At 39.6% G+C, this 19,355-nt stretch overlaps 1 protein-coding gene across 1 annotated transcript in view; it reads right to left on the reverse strand.

Annotated features, from left to right (window-relative positions):
- The window catches only part of MAP3K5 (mitogen-activated protein kinase kinase kinase 5), a 228,391-nt gene continuing 209,411 nt past the window's right edge, over positions 376-19,355 (reverse strand). The window contains exons 26-30 of the mRNA XM_005684842.3: positions 11,435-11,678; positions 4,676-4,788; positions 3,589-3,701; positions 1,985-2,061; positions 376-1,265 (exon numbers count right to left, since the gene is read on the reverse strand). Of these exons, the coding sequence (XP_005684899.2) occupies positions 1,205-1,265; positions 1,985-2,061; positions 3,589-3,701; positions 4,676-4,788; positions 11,435-11,678 (608 nt within the window). The 3' untranslated portion in view covers positions 376-1,204. The remainder of the gene's footprint in view (positions 1,266-1,984; positions 2,062-3,588; positions 3,702-4,675; positions 4,789-11,434; positions 11,679-19,355) is intronic.

Raw genomic sequence — 19,355 nt, forward strand, 5'->3', positions numbered from 1 at the left:
CTCTGTTATTTCTATATTGCATAATAAACACGTTCCTCTGTATTTAAGAAAGTTGTTTATGTCATTCATCCATCTAGGAGCTTCAGACTTCATCCTATTCATGTGGGCAGTCTTATAAAATATAATACATATCCAGCTTAATATAAAAATATTTACCTCAAATATGAGAACTAAAATTAAGGAGACAGAAAATGCAGGGTTCCCCAGTGGGGTGCAATTTGCAGACCCCTTGAGATACACAGTAGTCATCCAAGATAACTTGGGGTCTTGAGAAAAAGCCACTGAGTTTCTTTTATTCTGTTTTCCATGTCCGCTCTCTCTTACCACTCAGTAGCCCCAAGGAATGACTTGGACATCAAGTTGCTCTTTGAGTACTTGAAGAGAAGACAGAGTCTATTTAATGTGGGAGCTGAAGGAACAGTTAGAATTTCGACACAGTAATTATCTAGATTGCCAAAACAAAATACAGATGCTTTAGAATTTATCAAAACAGTATTTGAGAGTCTTTTTTACTTTGTAGAGTAGATATGACACAAGGGATAGCTTTAGAACAAGCTAACATTACTAGGATTCAGGCAGGTGCAACTGGTACAGTTCAGTAGTACATAAATGACTCCAACGAATGTACTCTAGACCAGAAACTTAAGTTACAAAATAGAGTTAATATTACAATTAATACAGGTAAGTAAAAACCACTGCTCTCAGATTCTGCACACTTTAAAAAAAAAAACCCATAAACTTTATACAATAATCCAAATCACGCACTTCTACTCAGATGATCAGGGTATAATACAAACACACATAAGCCTAAAAAGTTATGGTCACATTTTGGTTTTGTTCCAGTGATGCACAATCACATGAAATGTTCTATCTGTTTCGTGTGAAATAAACATTTGGCTGAGTTATTATAGCTGCTGAATTAAAAATATTTCCATAAAAATGTTCAGACCAAAATAATCCCAAACATCACAGTGTTTGGGATTATTTTGAGAGTCCTTATAAAGAGTCCTCATGAATCACAGAACAGAAACAGGAAATTTCAGTGTATTTCATCTATTATTTTTTTAACACGAGTAAACAAATACTGGATTTAAAGTGCAGCTTCTTTCTCCTGTCCCTTTGATTCTCCCTCCCCTAGAAGAAGATCAGGTCTATATTCATTTTTAGAATCTCCACGGAAAGTTGGAAACAAACTGAGTGACAGTCAAGCCTGTTTGTCTCGGAAGTCAGTGATGGCTTTCCACAGTGTGCACAGCATCCCGCCCCTGTGTAAAGACACAAGAACATGGTGAAGAGATGGCTTCACTTGAAGCAGCGCCCTTGCAATATGAAAGTGACTTCTTAGTTTTCAGCGGCTCTGATCAGAACATGAAGATCCCAAAGGCTTGTCAGTCCTGATGTATTCTTTTTGTATATATTTTCTCCTCACCCCTCCATGCCTTTCCTCTCCACTCCCACAGACAACCAGAGCCCAAAGCATCATTTTAGATTTTCAGCACTTTTGAAATGCATCTTTCTAGAGACAGATAGGAGTAATAATTATGTCTGTGCTTGGCCTGATGGAAACAACAAATTATTGTAAGAAACTGTGTTCAGATTATACCATGTTATTTGGATGGCAAATCAGCACCTCATCATGGTATTTTTAATAAGTATGATATGATCATGAACCAAATTAGAGCATTTGGTTTAAAATATCAGCTTTAACATATCTGCATGGTCTTAATCTGATATGTTTATCAAGAAATTCTTCTGGCTGATTTGCATTTCCTAACATAGACATATTGGTTATTAGTGCTCCCAATAATAGCCTGGTCCAAGCAACTCAGGTTACGCAGAGCAGCTGAGAACTCAAGCACTCTACTCAAGACTGGAGAGCTAGTTAGAGCTAGTTAGCAATCATCTGGGAAGGGACCCAGGCTTCTTGATCTCAGCCCAGTGCTCTTTCCATCATGATGAGACTGAACAGAAAGAAAAGTGGTACCTTAGTCTCAGGCATTTTAAATCATCACGTGTAACATAGTAGAGAACATCCATTAATGAATAATCCTCAGCCAAAAACTGTGGAGAAAGTAAAATACACACAAAAGTAAGATGTCTTTTGCACTTCCATAAGTAGCAAACTATCCATAATGTAAACATTGCAATAATGAAAAATAAATCTAAAAGGAAATTCACTAAAGACAGAATCTTTTGGAATTATTAGAAAAAAGTTCCCCCTATTACAAAATAATTACAAAGAATTACATCCACACGACTTCTAGGAGCAGAAAGATGACAACTGACACAGTACTTCTGAATGGTCTTCTGATGAATAGGTAAGACTTGCTCGTAATTACATCTGCTGCTTATAAGATAATGTTTGTATTTAAAAGGTTTAGTGCTTTGTAGCTTAATTTTTTCCCAGTGGGTAAAATGTGTTGTTTACACTTCATTTTGGAAAACTTTCCGATACTTAGTACAAATTCAGAGTCCTGAATTTAAATGAAGCTTTTTATTTTAAATCTTTCAAAAAGGTCAGTGATTTAGTGTGTCATCAATGACTACTCCTTAATTTTTATTTGAGTCTAAGTTAGAGGGGAAAATATTTTGGAAATTTTGATTGGATAAATTTTTCCCAAAGATGAGAAACTCCTTTTAATTTTTGTAATTTGCTTGCAGATTTCTAAGGAGACTCCTAAGTTTTATTAGGCAATCTAATAAATTATCAAGCCAAAAGAAATTCATCTTTTTTCTTAGTCATTTAAAAAATTTAAATACAAAACTGAAATTAACATAATATTAAAATAAATAATATTAAATACATAAATAGTATTAAAATAAATATTTCCTATTTATATAAACTATTTATTTCTATAAAATAATAGAAATATAACCTCTTACTGCACATATATGTGATCTTACAACATAAAGAAATCTATTCATGCTAACTACAAAAGTTCCCTATATAATATAGTTTGTATTGAAAGTGTTTGTTTCTGATATAAGTTCAGTAACTAGTCTATTTCATTAAGTAACAATAAATAGCTGCTGCCCAGTGGAATCTAAGAATGTCACATAAGAATTTAAGAGTTAAAAAACAAGAGAAAGAATGAGAAGCGGAAGAACTTTTTCCTTTTAGTTCTTGTCTTGATTTTTCCTCTTCTTTATTTTCAATAAAACAGCACAAAAGTCCTTATGGGTTCTGGACCACAGAGCTTTTTTCTGCCTCACTGTTTCTGTCCTCCACCCCAAATGGTTTTCCCTTTTTGTCTTTCCCCCATCCCAGAACAGACATACAGTTTATTCCTAAGCATTCCTTTAGACTCCAGCTTGCCCATCATCTTTTCAAAGAACCTTCCCCAACTTCTCCCTCCCTCTGTCTCCTAATACCTGATAACCTTTCCTTTACAGACTTGACCAGGACATAATTATATTTGTACATGTGGAATTCTTTGATTATCGTCTGCCTACCCTAGTCTATGAGCCTCAGGAAGGCAGGGCTGGGTCAGTTTCTCACCAGTGTATCCCCCGTGCCTGGCACATAGTAGGCACTCAGCATTAGGAAACTAGTGAAAAAATGTTTGTCTCATGGAATGTTTTCTTTACCCGACTTATAGTGTCTTCATCGGCTCCGTTTTCTCTCAGCCAGTCAGTAAGTTCAGAATCTTCAGTGTTTGTGCCAGGAGAACTGGAGTGACACACAGGCGACCCAGGAATATCTAGAACAGAATTGGGGTTGGGGGATAAGGAGGGACATTCTTAGCTTCAGAGGTCATTTGATAGTCAACATTTACTGATACTTTAACAGACTTTTCTCCATCACAGGATAATTAATAGAAACCATTGAGATTGGCAGTCTACAAGATAATATAAATCAAACTCTTTGAGGCTGCTTAATATACTAGTAAATGGAGGGTCACTAACAATAATTAATGATACTTCCACCTTGTGGTTTCGTATCAATTTTATAGCCTCAGAATAAAATGATGCATCAAAATTATACCGTGTGTTTTTCAGGCAACAAAGATGAGCATAATTAGCAGAGAACCATATAATTATAATAATCTCTTTTTCCACTAGTTGCAATAATGTGGAAGGACCTTATATCTGAACAAAAAATAATGACTTTTATTTTCCTCTAAATGGGCTAGATAAGATTGCCTAAAGATTATCTTCCATCCCCAATTTGTCACAGAATAGATTTCTTTAAAGTTCCAATTTATGACTTAAAAAAACCAGATATAATTGACAAAACATTTTATTAGTTTAAAGTATATTCAACTTATGACTTGCTATTGCTTTATCTTTATTCTACTTAAGCCTTGTCAAATTATAAAACACTAGAATATATGAATACAAATGCAAAATGACCAAAATAGTATTATATTATTCTAGTAATTTCACTGTGAAATCCTTAAAAAGAAATAAAGACAAAAAAATGGAGATCCCTATTTACCTCAATAGTATATAATCTCAGGAAAAGATAATTATGAATCATTTTTACTGTACATATAAGAAATAATGGTTTGCTACAATTAAGAAATGGATATTTTTGTACAGCAATTTCTGCTTGTAGTTGTGGTACAAGTGACAGATGCTGAATAAGCCATGACATAAAGTTTGCCTGTTGGCTTTCTAGTTTTCTGTGGGAGTTTGGCTGAACAATATTACTTTAAAATTTTCTGCTATTTACCTATTGGTTGGGACTTAAGCTTCAGGTGTTTAATTTCTTGGTCTTTCTCTTCAATAGCTTGATGAAGGAGTGCTTGTAATTCTTTCTCTTTCTGAACCAATTCTTCCAGTAATCTGCAGGAGGAAATTATATTGGTTGACAGGATAATGAAGTGGGAGCAGCCACAAAATGACCTTCTAGACAAAGGTTCTCAAGCTATAATGAACACAGACATCCTGGGGTTTTATTGAAATGCAGATTCTGATCCAGCAGATGGCTGGGGAGCAGGGTTAGTTAGGGAGCTCTGAGTTTCTGCATATGTAATAAGCTCCCAAATCCACAGACATCCAAGATGAGGAGCAAAGCTCTATAAAGTGTGCTTCCAGACAAGAATTTAAAACTTGCACCCATAATTGGCTGATTCAGAGATGTTGTTCTGTTTCCTTTTATGACCATAATGGCAAACAAATTTATATATGGTGTTTACCTGCATAGCCCCTCATCAAAAAAGTTGGTCAACACCGGTAATACAATAGGCAATGAGTGCAAAGAAGAAAGGTACTCACTTCCCTTTAAACTATGAAAATTTGAGAAGTAACTCTTCCCTGGTGGTTCAGACAGTAAAGAATCTGCCTGCAATGCAGGAGACCTGGGTTTGATCCCTGGGTCAGGAAGATCCCCTGGAGAAGGGAACGGCAACCCACTCCAGTATTCTTGCCTGGAGAATTCCATGGATGGAGGAGCCTGGTGGGTTACAGTCCATGAGGTCGCAAAGCATTGGATATGACTGAGCGACTAACACTTTTACTTCACAACTATAGAGGAGGTCACCAACAGTACCTGGCACATAATCAGTCCTCAGTAAAAGTTAATGAAGATTGCTTGGGTTGTTGTGTTTGTTACTGTTATTTTTTTTGCCTTCTAAGGGGAGCAATGAACTGAGTAAAACAGCTGTGTTCCTGGTACATTCAGTTCCCCATTGGTATCTGATACATTCTCCAAAGAAATAAGGAGAAGTATTATCTTACATCTTCATTTTCACTTTTCACTTTCATGCACTGGAGAAGGAAATGGCAACCCACTCCAATGTTCTTGCCGTGAGAATCCCAGGGACGGGGGAGCCTGGTGAAAGGTTCACTGCACAACCAACAGCCAAGTAGTAACCTATTCACCATTCCCATTACTGGGGAAACATTCCAAGTTGTGAACAGAGATGTTCTGAGTTTTTAGAAAACTATCTTTGAGTAACTTGAATTCAGAATTGTAATACTTTAAGATAGATGGGGACACAATGGAAACAGTGACAGACTTTATTTTCTTGGGCTCCAAAAATCACTGCAGATAGTAACTGCAGCCATGAAATTAAAAGATGCTTGCTCCTTGGAAGAAAAGCTATGACAAATCTAGACAGCATATTAAAAAGCAGAGACATTACTTTGCTGACAAAGTGAAAGTGAAGTGCATCAGTCATGTCGACTCTTTGTGACCCCATGGACTGAAGCCCCCCAGGCTCCTCTGTCCATGGGATTTTCCAGGCAAGAATGCTGGAATGGGTTGCCATTTCCTTCTCCGGGAGATCTTCCCGACCCAGGGACTGAACTTGGGTCTCCTGCATTGCAGGCAGACTCTTTACTGTCTGAGCCACCAAAAGAATCCATAGAGTCAAAGCTATGGTTTTTCCAGTAGTCATGTATGGATGTGAAAGTTGGACCATAAAGAAGACTGAGCACCAAAGAATTGACGCTTTTGAACTTGGTGACTCTTTAGCATCCCTTGGACTGCATGAAAATCAAACCAGTCAATCCTAAAGGAAATCAACCTTGAATATTCATTGGAAGAACTGATGCTGAAGCTGAAGCTCCAGTACTTTGGCCACCTGATGCAAAGAGGTGACTCATTTGAAAATACCCTGATGCTGGGAATAATTGAAGGCAGAGGAGAACGGGATGACAGAGGATGAGATGGTTGGATGGCATCATTGACTCAATGGACATGAGTTTGAGCAAACTCCAGGAGATGGTGAAGGACAGGGAAGCCTGGCGTGCTGCAGTCCATGGGGTTGCAAAAAGTAGGACATGACTGAGTGACTGAACAACAAATATAATTATGTATAAGATCATCAAGGTACACTGTTTCATGGCTCTTAACAATCTCTATTTGTTTTACTTTCTGCGTATTGATAGATTTAACTCAGGACCAGATTCCATTCCAAAAGCTTGTTTCTGCTTCAGTTGACATGGTCTGAAGGCAGCACAGCCCAGCTGGAGACAGCCCTGGGCCTGTATCCTGGTTCAGCCATAAGCTTTCTGTGTTAACCTTGACAAATTACTGAATGCCTCTGGGCTTCAGTTTTCTCATTTGTAAAAAGGAAGAGTAGAACTTTCTGAGAGGATTTACTGTAATCATTGATGAGAATCAGCATAGGCAGAATGCCAAACACAGTGTTTGGCCTTTAAGAAGGGCTGTCTGTTCTCTGCTGCAGACTCAGGCACTGGACAAGAGGCCTCCCAGGGTTCATTAGGGTTTGTCTCCCTGATCTCCAGGTTCCACCCCTTTCCCACAGGACATAGACATGAGAGGCTATCAGGTAGAAGAAAGGGTTATAGTAGAGTTCAGTTCAATTCAGTTCAGTCACTCAGTCGTGTCCGACTCTTTGTGACCCCGTGGACTGCAGTACGCCAGGCCTCCCCGTCCATCACCAACTCCTGGAGTTTACTCAAACTCATGTCCGTTGAGTCAGTGATACCATCCAACCATCTCATCCTCTGTTGTCCCCTTCTCCTCCCGCCTTCGATCTTTCCCAGCATCAGAGTATTTTCCAGTGAGTCAGTTCTTTGAATCAGGTGGCCAAAGTATTGGAGTTTCAGCTTCAGCATCAGTCCATCCAATGAATATTCAGGACTGATTTCCTTTAGGATGGACTGGTTAGATATCCTTGCTGTCCAAAGGACTCTCAAGAGTCTTCTCCAACACCACAGTTCAAAAACACCAATTCTTCGGCACGCAGCTTTTTTCATAGTCCAACTTTCACATCCATACATGACTACTGGAGAAACCATAGCTATGACCAGACGGACCTTTGTTGGCAAAGTAGGTGAGTAGGTGAGACAAAAGGAAACCAGAGGGAGGCAGACAGAGACAGTGGTTACAGGAAGACAGCTTGTTTAGAGACGACTGTGGAGTAAACACTGTACACGTAAATGGATCAGGCAGTAGAAATGAAAGAAGGAAAGAAGGAGGATTAGGGGAGACTTATCTACTCCAACACAAATGGTATTCAGAGAAAGTTTCAGCAAGCTCAGTACGAACTTTTAATCTGGCAATTTTTGGTCTGGTATATATTTTTGTCTTTCATGCTCATTTACAGTATGAATAGCGATAGTATTCATACTGCAGTATTCTTACTGCTTTTTTCAAAGAACACACAGTGAAATTTTCTAGAATTTAACTACGTCTATCTAGACTATGGGCTTCCCCAGTGACTCAGCCATAAAGAGTCTGCCTGCAGTGCAGGAGCCGCAGGAGACCCTGGGTCAGAAAGATCCCCTGGAAGAGGGCATGGCAACCCACTCCAATATTCTTGCCTGAAGAATTCCATGGACAGGGAGAGGAGCCTGGCAGGCTATGGTCCATAGGGTCACAGAGAGTTGGACATGACTGAAGCAACTTAGCACGCACGCATTTAGACTATGTATTTCCTTTTTATCCTAAAAGCCAGAACTTAATGTTGGAAGCAAAGCACTGACAGGCCACCTCATTTGTCCCAAATCCAGCCTTCAAAATTATTTAGGCCATATCCAGTCCATCAGTTTTGTTTTCACTTAGTCTTCAGTTAATAGGCAAATCCTTTGAAACCAAGGCAATTGACTACCTCTCTGTGCCAGAAAAATTTGGCAAGGATCAGCCATGAGGTCAATTTTTTAACTCAAATAGGTGAGGGTGGGGAGCTGGGTTGGTGGGTAATTCCAGAATTGCAGGAAAGGGAAATCAGATAACAAGTCAGCTCCTCCTGAGTTAGATTTTAACTACCTCTGCAATATCATCCCAGTTCCTTATGTGAAATGAATTATTTTCAGAACATTTTAGGAAAGCATATACTTTATATTTAAGTAAAACATGCTTCCTAAAGCTATTACTGTTTAATATTATTGATGATCGAATAATCAAGAGCTGGATAGATATTCATCAGTGATTATCCTAAATATAAACTTACTATTTCTAACCTGAGGATTATACCCTTTCCTAAAAATACATGAACATTTCCTCAAGTTTATTTTGCAATATATGTACATCTGTATATCAAGTAATATTCAACTGAAAATTACAAGGACTGGTGTAGACATGACCAGCCCCTTGTTGGCACCTGTCCTAATGCAGCCGCCCTTTCTTTACATCCCTACATGAAGTGAATGTTGTGCCCTGTCTCACTTTTCTAGGGCTGATGGAGGAGCTGTGGGAGATTTTACTAGAAAAAGAAAAAAAGGAGGCCAGTAACCATAGAGATTTCACACATGTGTGTGTAAATACATAGAAAACATAAATGAGTGGCCTTTGTAAGAACTGCAACAACATCCTAATGTAATAAAGACATGGTAATTCCTGTGGGCAGATGTGGGGAGCAGGCCCTTAGCTATCTGATACCCTCAGGAAAGAGATGTGAAGAAAGCAGCCAGGGAAGGGCAGTGGCCAGGGACCACGGGTGGAGCAAGCATGGTGGGCAGATGATGGGGACCATGGGGGTGGTAAGTCAGGGTAATGCAAATGGGCTGAGGAGAGAAGGAAGAGGCTGCACTTAGGAGAGGCATGTTCTATTGACATAAGCCAGGGCAAGTACACAGAAGGTTCAGGAGCCAGAGGAGCAAATGTACTGGCTCACTGGTAAATAAAGTAGCTTTACTGTCTGGAAGCCGTGGGCAGAGTTGGGTGGGTGGCGGGACCTAAACAGTCATGAGTGCACTCTCCTCCTCCAGAAATCAGAGAAAGGTATGAAAACACAACTCCCTTCAGGACTGGGTGCCAGAGAGTAAATTAAAGAGAAGTGACTGAAGTCAACAGCTGCTCTAAAGGATGGAGAATCATAATGGGACTATTGCTTGAGTGAAACTAAAGTTGCTCAGTCATGTCCGACTCTTTGCAGTCCATGGAATTCTCCAGGCCAGAATACTGGAGTGGGTAGCCTTTCCCTTCTCCAGGGGATCTTCCCAACCCAGAGACTGAACCCAGGTCTCCCACATTGCAGGCGGATTCTTTACCAGCTGAGCCACAAGGGAAGCACAAGAATACTGCAATGGGTAGCCTATCCCTTCTACAGTGGATCTTCCCGACCCAGGAATTGAATCAGGGTCTCCTGCATTGCAGGTGGATTTTTTACCAACTGAGCTAGGAGGGAAGCCCATACTGCTTGAGAAGAGGAGGAAATAAAGGACATGAAGATTTAAATGAAATCTTAGGAAAGACTCCAATGCTTTTCCACTAAGTAACAGGTGGGAAGTAAAGAGGTGGGTTTCAGAGGACAAGACTGGGAAAAGGGAACTTCCCTGTTGGTCCAGTGGTTAAGAATCTGCTTGCAATGCAGGGGACATGGGTTTGATCCCTGGTGAGGGAACTAAGATCCCACATGTAGTGGGGCTACTAAGCTAGACAGTTCGCACACCACAACTACTGAGGCCATGTATTACAACAAGAGATCCTGCGTGACCCAACAAAGATTCCATGTGAAGCAACTGAGACCTGATGTTGCCAAATAAATAAATCAATTTTTTTTGATGGATACAGAAACAAGAAAGCCACTTTCCCTTTATTCAGAAAGATTTCTTATGTAAACTGTAGAAGCTAAGTATGGATTTACTGAATCATGTGACTAAAATTCAAGTTTCTAAATATAGGATGAGGTTGGTTGGTACTACTCATACAAGCTTGGTATTCAAGCTTATTAAGAACCCAAACTTACGACCAGAAATAAAATATTTTTATCTTCCTGGTGAATAACTTGGATTTTCAACTAAGGTTTCTAAATATTTGAACAATGTTTATTGATTCACTCCAAAAATATAAATAATAAAAAAGTTTTCCCTGTCAACCCAAAGTCATAAAGTCAGTTTACCACATGTCAACGGTAACCAGCACAGGAAGTTATAAATCATAAAGATTCAGACCTTGAACTGTGTCAACATCTTGTGAAGCACAAGGACATATTTCCTGTTCACTTAATAACCTGATCATGCGAGTTCTGTGTTATCAAATTCACAAAGAAAAATTAAACTCCAGATATGATACAGCATATTAAAAATAAAATCATAAATGTGGTCAATGGATCATTGTTTTAAGGTTCTAAAATGAAAAACTTTTGAACCATTAGTTTTCTCTCTTTAAGAACAGAGCTCTTCCTCTCCTGAAAGAACCTGATATTCCAAGTCATGGGTCTCAAAATCACAGACTCTCTTCTTGTCTTTCAGCTATCTACTGGATGGTACATGTTGCTCTGAGCCTGCATCCCAAACAGTCTATGAGGTTACAACTAAGTTACTCTGAAAATCTTAGTGCAGTGATCAAAGAAGAGATGCTGAAGGACCGAATTGGGAGAAGCAGAAAACATATTTGACTAAAGAGGCTAAAATGAAACTCTCATTTTAATAAAGAATGAAATCAAGGTTATATGAATGGGAAAAAGGAATTACCTTATGTATATTCTGTGGACCAATCTTTAAGGTAGACTCCAAGTACATGCACTTATATAAAAGTAAGAAAAAAGAAACCCACCCACATTGGAATAGGCCTTACCTATTTGTTTCTATTTTCATCCTTCCAAGTTGTACATTCAGTGATCGGTGAGCACTCTGGGAGTCATGGGATACAGTAGAACTGAGCGTGCTCACCCCTGAGGTGGCCACCGCGTCTTCAAGGACTGCATGAGGTCTTCGGACAGTTTGATTTGAAGGCCGTTCATCATGGTCACCTTCTGCATCCAAGTCTTCTTGATCGGCAGTATCACTCTCAGATGCAAGGCTGAAATGTGGCCTCAGTTCTGTTAAGCATACGATCAACAACAATCTTAATGAAATAAGAATGACTGCCTTAATTTCTTAAGACATGAATGTCGTCACCCCTGCTATCAATAAGGTGTATTCCCAACTGCTTTTCCAAAGGTGAGGATGGATTGCTGCACTTTATTTCAGATTTGTTCTTCCAGCAGACTTGCAAAATTCATGAGATATGTAAACTCAGAATGATCTAACTCAAACAGAAGAGAAATGTTCACATAGCACATAAGATACGTGGGAAATCTGTTAAAATCAGATAGGCAATTGTGTAAAAACCCGTTAAGAATATGAAGATTTGTTTATACAATTAAAATTCATAGTTTTGATTCTGTCAACTATTAACTCACTTAGAAAATGAGGAAAGAGATATAGAGAGATTGTATAAACAGAAGTAGGAAGACAGAATGCTTTTTGCTTGTAACATTCAAAATGTGTGGAGGTGGGAGGGGCGAGTACTGAAAATACACACACATTCTTTATATTCACTCTAGCAGGCCTATCTGCTTTTGACTTTTTGACTATTAGGTTAATTTTTAGTGTGTGTCCTACGCTAACCTACTGACTCACCACTAAGATTTAAAGTACAAAAGTTACAAGTCTCCAGTTTAAACAGACTGTAGGCCAAGAGTTCATCTGCAGGTCACTTCAGAATTGGGATGATACCTTCTGATGGGAAAAACCATTATACATTGTGATTAGGTTCTCAAAATGGCCCCCCCCCAAAGGAATTACATTCTTAATTTAAGTAAAATCAAGGTAACAAATATTGGACTTGGCTCCATATGCTATGACACATGAAACTTTTATTTTCAAAGAAACATTCTTTAAATTCTATAATTCTTTACAATTTTCAAAAGTTTCACACGTATTTCATGTAATCCTAGAATGACCCTTATTTTCCCTGTACCCCTGTATTGCCCCTTTCCCTTTCCCTCTCCCCACTGGTAAATACTAATTTGTTCTCTGTATCAGTGTTTTATTCACTAGCTTATTGTCTTTTTTAGATTCCACATATAAATGATATCATACAGTGTTTGTCTCTGTCTGACTTTACTTCAGCATAAGGTTCTTCAAGTCCATCCATGTCATGTTGCTGCAAAGAGCACAATTTCATTCCTTTTCATGGCTGAGTAGTACCCCATCACCAGAGAAGGCAATGGCACCCCACTCCAGTACTCTTGCCTGGAGAATCCCATGGAGGGAGGAGCCTGGTGGGCTGTAGTCCATGGGGTCGCTAAGAGTCGGACACGACTAAGCGACTTCACTGTCATTTTTCACTTTCATGCACTGGAGAAGGAAATGGCAACCCACTCCAGTGTTTTTGCCTTGAGAATCCCAGGGACAGGGGAGACTGGTGGGCTTCTGTCTATGGGGTTGCACAGAGTTGGACACGACTGAGGCGACTTAGCAGTAGCAGCAGCAGTATCCCATCACAGACACACATTTACACACACACACCACATCTTCTTTATGTGTTAAAGGACACTTAGGTGGTTTCCATAACTTGGCAACTGTAAATAATGCTGCTATGAACATTGGAAAAAGTGTATTTTTTCAAATTAGTGCTTTTGTTCCTTTCCGATACGTACCCAGGAGTGAAGCTGATGGGTCATATGATATTTTTAGTTTTTTGAGCCATCTCTATACTGTTCTCTATAGTAGCTGCAACAGTTTACATTCCCACTAGCAGTGTAGGAGGGTTCTTTTTTCTCCACATCCTTGCCAACATTTGTTATTTGTATTCTTTTTAATGCTAGCCATTCCCACAAGTCTGGGGTGATATCTCATTATGGGCATGTGGAGCTTTCATTGGATCACAGAACCCACCAAAAATCTGATGAGAGCCATGCAGAAAAGAAGCACATTCAGACAGCATTTTCCCTGTTTCTTGAGGGCTCACTGACTCCCTGAAGCCAATTCTGAGAGTCCATGAACCACCGCTGAAGAGCCCCTGTGTTGGGGGAGGGCGCCAGTGGGAGTGATGGAAGACCCCTCCCACCACTCTAACATAGCTGCTACAGCAATGCAGCCAAAGGGCCAATTCATTGCCAAATCCTCCAGGGAACTGTTCGGTCTTTGCCGTATTGACCTGTGTTTGGTATAATGTCCTTAAACTTCATCCATGCTGTTGCACGTGTCAGACTTTCCTTCCTGTTGAAGGCTGTGTAGTACTCCATTGTTTGCATATTTCACACTTTGTTTATCCGTTCATCTATCAATGGACACTTGTGTTGCTTCTACTTCTTTACTATTGTGAATAATGCTGCTGTGAACTTGGGTGTGCAATTATCTACTTGAGATCCTGCTTTCAATTCTTTTGAATATATACCCAAAAGAACATATGGTAATTTTTATTTTGTTTGAGGAGCCACATATTGGTTTTCCATAGTGACTGCACCATGTTATAGTCTCACCAACAGTGCACAAAAGTTCTAATTTCTCCACATCCTTACCCTTTATCTCTTAAGGTTAGCCAAACTCCACCTCTATTCTGCTGTCTGCACCATCGCCTTTCTCCTTCCAAAATTCTATTTCCTAGTTCACCTATAGTATTCTTTGTGTTAGTCACTCAGTTGTGTCTGACTCTTTGCGACACCACAGACCGTAGCCTGCCAGGCTCCTCCGTCCATGGGATTTCTCAGGCAAGAACATTGGAGCGGGTTGCCATTTCCTTCTCCAGGGGATCTAGAACCCGAGTTTCCCGCATTGCGGGCAGACTCTTTACTGTCTGAGCCACCAGGGAAGCCCTTTTGTCTTCATTCTGTGTGTCAGCTGTAGGTATAACTCAAAATCAGGTGTTTAATTTACATAAACCTGCTACAGGGGCTGAGCCATATTAGCTTCATAAAAAATGTTGGCAGAATGGAAGTTATCTTACTAGGACTGACTCCAGGATTATTTATAAGGGAACAAAATAGTGAAAAAAAAATCTTTAAAAATAAGAGGACTTCCCTGGTGATCCAGTGGCTAAGACAGCACTCCCAATGCATGGAGCCCGGGTTTAATACCTGGTCGGGGAACTAGATCCCATGTGCTGTATAACTAAGACCTGGCATTGCCAAATAAATATTTTTTAAAAAATGATTATACAGAGTGAAGTAAGCCAGAAAGAAAAACACCAATACAGTAATACTAACACATATATATGGAATTTAGAAAGACAGTAATGATGACCCTGTATGCAAGACAGCAAAAGAGACACAGATGTGTAGAGCAGACTTTTGGACTCTGAGGGAGAGGGAGAGGGTGGGATGATTTGGGAGAATGGCATTGAAACATGTATACTATCACGTAAGAAATCAATCGTCAGTCTATGTTTGATGCAGGATGCAGGATGCTTGGGGCTGGTGCACAGGGATGATCTGAAGGGATGATCTGGGGTGGGAGGTGGGAGGGGGGTTCATGTTTGGGAGCTCATGTACACGTGGCGGATTCATGTCAATGTACGCCAAAACCAATACAGTATTGTAAAGTAAAATAAAGTAAAAATAAAAATTAAAAAAAAAATAAGAGAGTTCAATCTATATTAAATTACAGCAAGAATAGGCCTTTTTAAATTTTCTAAATTTTTTTCTTATGGTCTCTAAACTGAAAATTTAAAGACAATTTTAAAGGTTTATTGTCTTATTGAATATAATCTCACTTTAGGAGAGGGAAAATTTCTAATACTTATTATTACATTTAAATGTTCCCATACATTCCTCTAACTCTGTACACTTTAAATGACCATATGTCATCATTTTACTTATATGCCAACGACTAAATTTTTTCTCAATAATTTGAAGAAAGTAGAAAACTATAAGTGAATACAGTGGTTTGTTATTTTGATCTTTCATGATGGCTTCCTGAGGACACATCATCAAATTAGATATTGTAAAACATGCAAATGAGAGAGAGCATCCGGTCTTGATCCTCCAAAAGAAACAACCTAAAGGAGAACTAGGGCAAATATACACAAGAGTCATGAAAGCATATGCAAAGATAACGTGGAATTGCAAGTACAAATGAATTCAGCTTGACTATCTTAGATGCTCTCAGTTATACACCTAGCTACATATATAATTCACAGGTACATGTAATAAGAGTGCTAAGGGGTAGGTAAAGTATATTTGCAATGACTAAACCTAGTGTGGGGCTTACTCATTGATGGATTCAAGGAGATGGAAGGGCCTAGGCAGGTTCTGGAGGAGGGGAAAGCCTTGAGGTGGAGAAAGGGGAAGAGGTACTTGAGAGAAGTGAAATGTTAGTTGCTCGGTCATGTCCAGCTCTTTGCAACCCGAAGGGCTGTAGCCCGCCAGGCTCCTCTGTCCATGGAGTTCTCCAGGCACGATTACTAGAGTAAGTAACCATTCCCTTCCTCAAGGGATCTTCCCAACCTAGAGATCGAACCTGGATCTCCTGCATTGCAGGTGGATTTTTTACTGTCTGAGCCACCTGGGAAGCTTAAGAGAAGGAAGCACAAATGAGCTCTCTGAGGAGAATGGAAAGCAGAGGGAACGGTCAGGACAGAGCCAAGTGTCACGAGAAAGGCAGGGACTGAGGGGACTCTGGAATGAATGGACAGCAATTAAGCCCATGTGTTGGAAACTAAAGGGAGTGCATGTTTCGAAAACACAAGAGAGGATCAAACAGCAATATGATCCCCACCTCCCCTCACGCCCACTCCACCCCAACTGGCAGCCACATCAGAGGAAAATAACCAGACCAGGCTTCTTTAACACATGGTAGGATCACAATACTTGTCAGTGCGGTGTATGATCCCTGCATTAAACACTGCATGTAGTTTGGGGTGCTGGTCATTTTATATTAATGTGGACATGGGGCATGGGACTGATTCAGCTTAACAACTGGGAGTAACACCAAGGACTCTAGCAGTTTAAACAGTTAGAGCTCCCATCAGAAGTGTGCCTGCACTGTGCATTCTCTCTGCCTTAGCTGGGCCAACATGGTCTCATGCTCAGAATTTTGCCATCTGGTCACCCACAGCCAGCCTGTACTTGAAGAGTAACAAAAGATACTCAGTGTTACCAATAACCCACAGGCTGATCCTTGAAGACAAATGGGAAAAGAGTCTGAGAGAGAAAAAAAAAAAAGAAACTCATATGGGGTTTACTCAGTACTCTCTGTTCTGTGTGTTCTTTTCCAGAAGAAAGAAGATGGAACATTTTCTTATTTTTTCCTTTTCATTTTGAAATAATTTTGGAATAACAGAAAAGTTGCAAAAAACAGTACAGAGAGTTCCTTGCATACCCAGTATCAGCTTGCCCTAAATATTTGTAACAGCTTACACAGCTTTGGCACTGTTACCAAACCCAGGAAATTAACATGGATACATTACTATCAACCTAATCTACAGACTTTACTTGAATTTCACTGTTTTCCCAAGGACGTCCTTTTTCTGATCTAGGATCCCATGTGGCATTATTTGACATGTGTCTCTCAGTCTCTGCCAATCTGTGACAGTACCCTAGTATTTCTCTATCCCCCAAGACCTCCATACTTTTGAGGAGTCCTGGTCCTCAAATTTTTGGTTCATTTATGTCTTGTCAAGATTAGGTTGAGACTCTGCCTTTTCGGCTCCTATACCACAAAGGTGATGCTGTGTCCTTCTCAGAGCATCACATCAGGAGGTACCCAAGGCTGCTGTATCTTATGTGAGTGGTGCTTACCTTGAGCTTCTGGTAAAGGGAGTGTCACTGTTTTCTCTCTGTAGTTAGTAGATATCTTGTCGGGAGATTGCCTGAGACCATTCAAATACCTCATTTCTTAGCATTATTTTTCCTGCTTACCTCAGCAGCTATTGATGGTTCTTACTGTAATAATTATTACTGTGGTGTATGCCTAATGGTGATTTTTTATTTCCCTCATCCCTTCTACATGTATTAATTGGAATTCTACTAAGACAAATAATTGGCCTTTCTCCTCCATATACATATTTATTCAATTACTTATATCAGTATGGACTTGTGGCTGTTTAGTTTACTCTATACATATAATCCAATATTATTTTTATTGATTTTTTTGTTTAATTTGCCCTGGCTTAGACTTTGGAAAGTCCTTCAAGCTATCTCCAGGGTCCTTTGTATCAGCTTCCATTCTTTTGGTGCACTTCCTTACTTTTTGCCATCACAGTAAGTTACAGGTTCATCTTGAATTTCCTCTGCCCCAGGCAGGCCTGGAAATCAACCATTTCTGCAAGGAGCTCTGATTCCTTTTATTAGAGAATCTTTAAAAGCCAACATTTGGGTCCTCTCAGCAAACACGTCTAAGAAATGTGTGTACTGATGATGGTATACTTTTAAATTTGTTGGTTTCTTTAGCATGTCATCTAAAAGGAATTTTTATCAGGAGACTAAAAAGATAGGTATTTTCAGTGTAGTTTCTTTGAATCTTAATTGTATAACAAAATCTTTAGGGGCATTTGGAAATCAATGGAATTGTCAAATGCTTGAAATTGGTTACCCTTGTTCAGATATTTCAACATATACATATTCATGTAGAGTATATACTGTCTTCCTGCATCGTGAGAGGAGTATTAAAATATACTTTCTTAAAGCAATTCTCTGAAATTTCCACTTATTATTACTATTCTTGGCCATGCCACACAGCTTGCAGGATCTTAGCTCCCTGACCAGGTATTGTACCCTTGCCTGCTGCAGTAGAAGTGTGGAATTCTAACACTGGACTGCAAGGGAAGTCCCTTTTTTCTTTTTTTGCTCACTTTTTAAAATGCTTTCATAGAGTCATTTCAGTTGTCATCAGAGACCCCTAGTGGCCTCAAAGAAACCAATTTCACAGCGGAAGGACAGAAAACTTTGCTGAGCAAACTGTTTTCATAGAGTGTGCCTTCCTCTGCACACGAGCTGGGTTCGAGCAACGCCCATCACAGGGACACTCACGTGAGGAGACAGGCCTTCCTGCGTTGTCCCTTGTCCCTGTCTCTCCCTCTAAGCTTAAAGTGTTTCATCTACAGCATGATAATCAGTGTGCTTTATCAACTTTATATTTTGGAAGAATTTTAGATTTACAGAAATACTATAAAGATAATATAGAGAACTCCACATACCTTCCACCCAGTTCACCTAGTATATCTTATGTAACTATGGTACCTCTGTTAAAACTAAGAAATTAACATTGGTACAGTATCAGTTGTATCAAGGAAACTAGAGTATTTTTAGATTATGCTAATTTTCCTGATGTTCTTTTTTCTATTCCAGGATACAATCCATTGCATTTAGGTAATCCATTTTAAAAGAAATTACTACAAATTAGATTACCAGATTATTTATATGCTATTTAAATTATTTCAAAGTATAATCCCTTTCTCTTCTCCTCATTTAGCCATTCTCAATTTAGGTTACTACTGGGTGTAACTTGGGGCTTCCCCAGTGGCTTAGCAGTAAAGAATCTGCCTGTAATGCAGGAGTGGCGGAAGATGCAGGTTTGATCTCTGAGTCAGGAAGATCCCCTGGAGAAGAGCACGGTAATCCACTCCAGTATTCTTGCCTGGAGAATCCCCTGGACAGAGGAGCCTGACAGGTTAGTCCACAGAGTCACAAAGAGTTAGACACAACTGAAGTGACTTTGCATGCACAGCACCCAGTGTAATTCGTGGCCTATACCTATACTGCTCACTGATACACACTTAATCCCTTTCACCC

Source organism: Capra hircus, chromosome 9 (assembly GCF_001704415.2).
Source record: "Capra hircus breed San Clemente chromosome 9, ASM170441v1, whole genome shotgun sequence".
NCBI lineage: Eukaryota > Metazoa > Chordata > Mammalia > Artiodactyla > Bovidae > Capra > Capra hircus.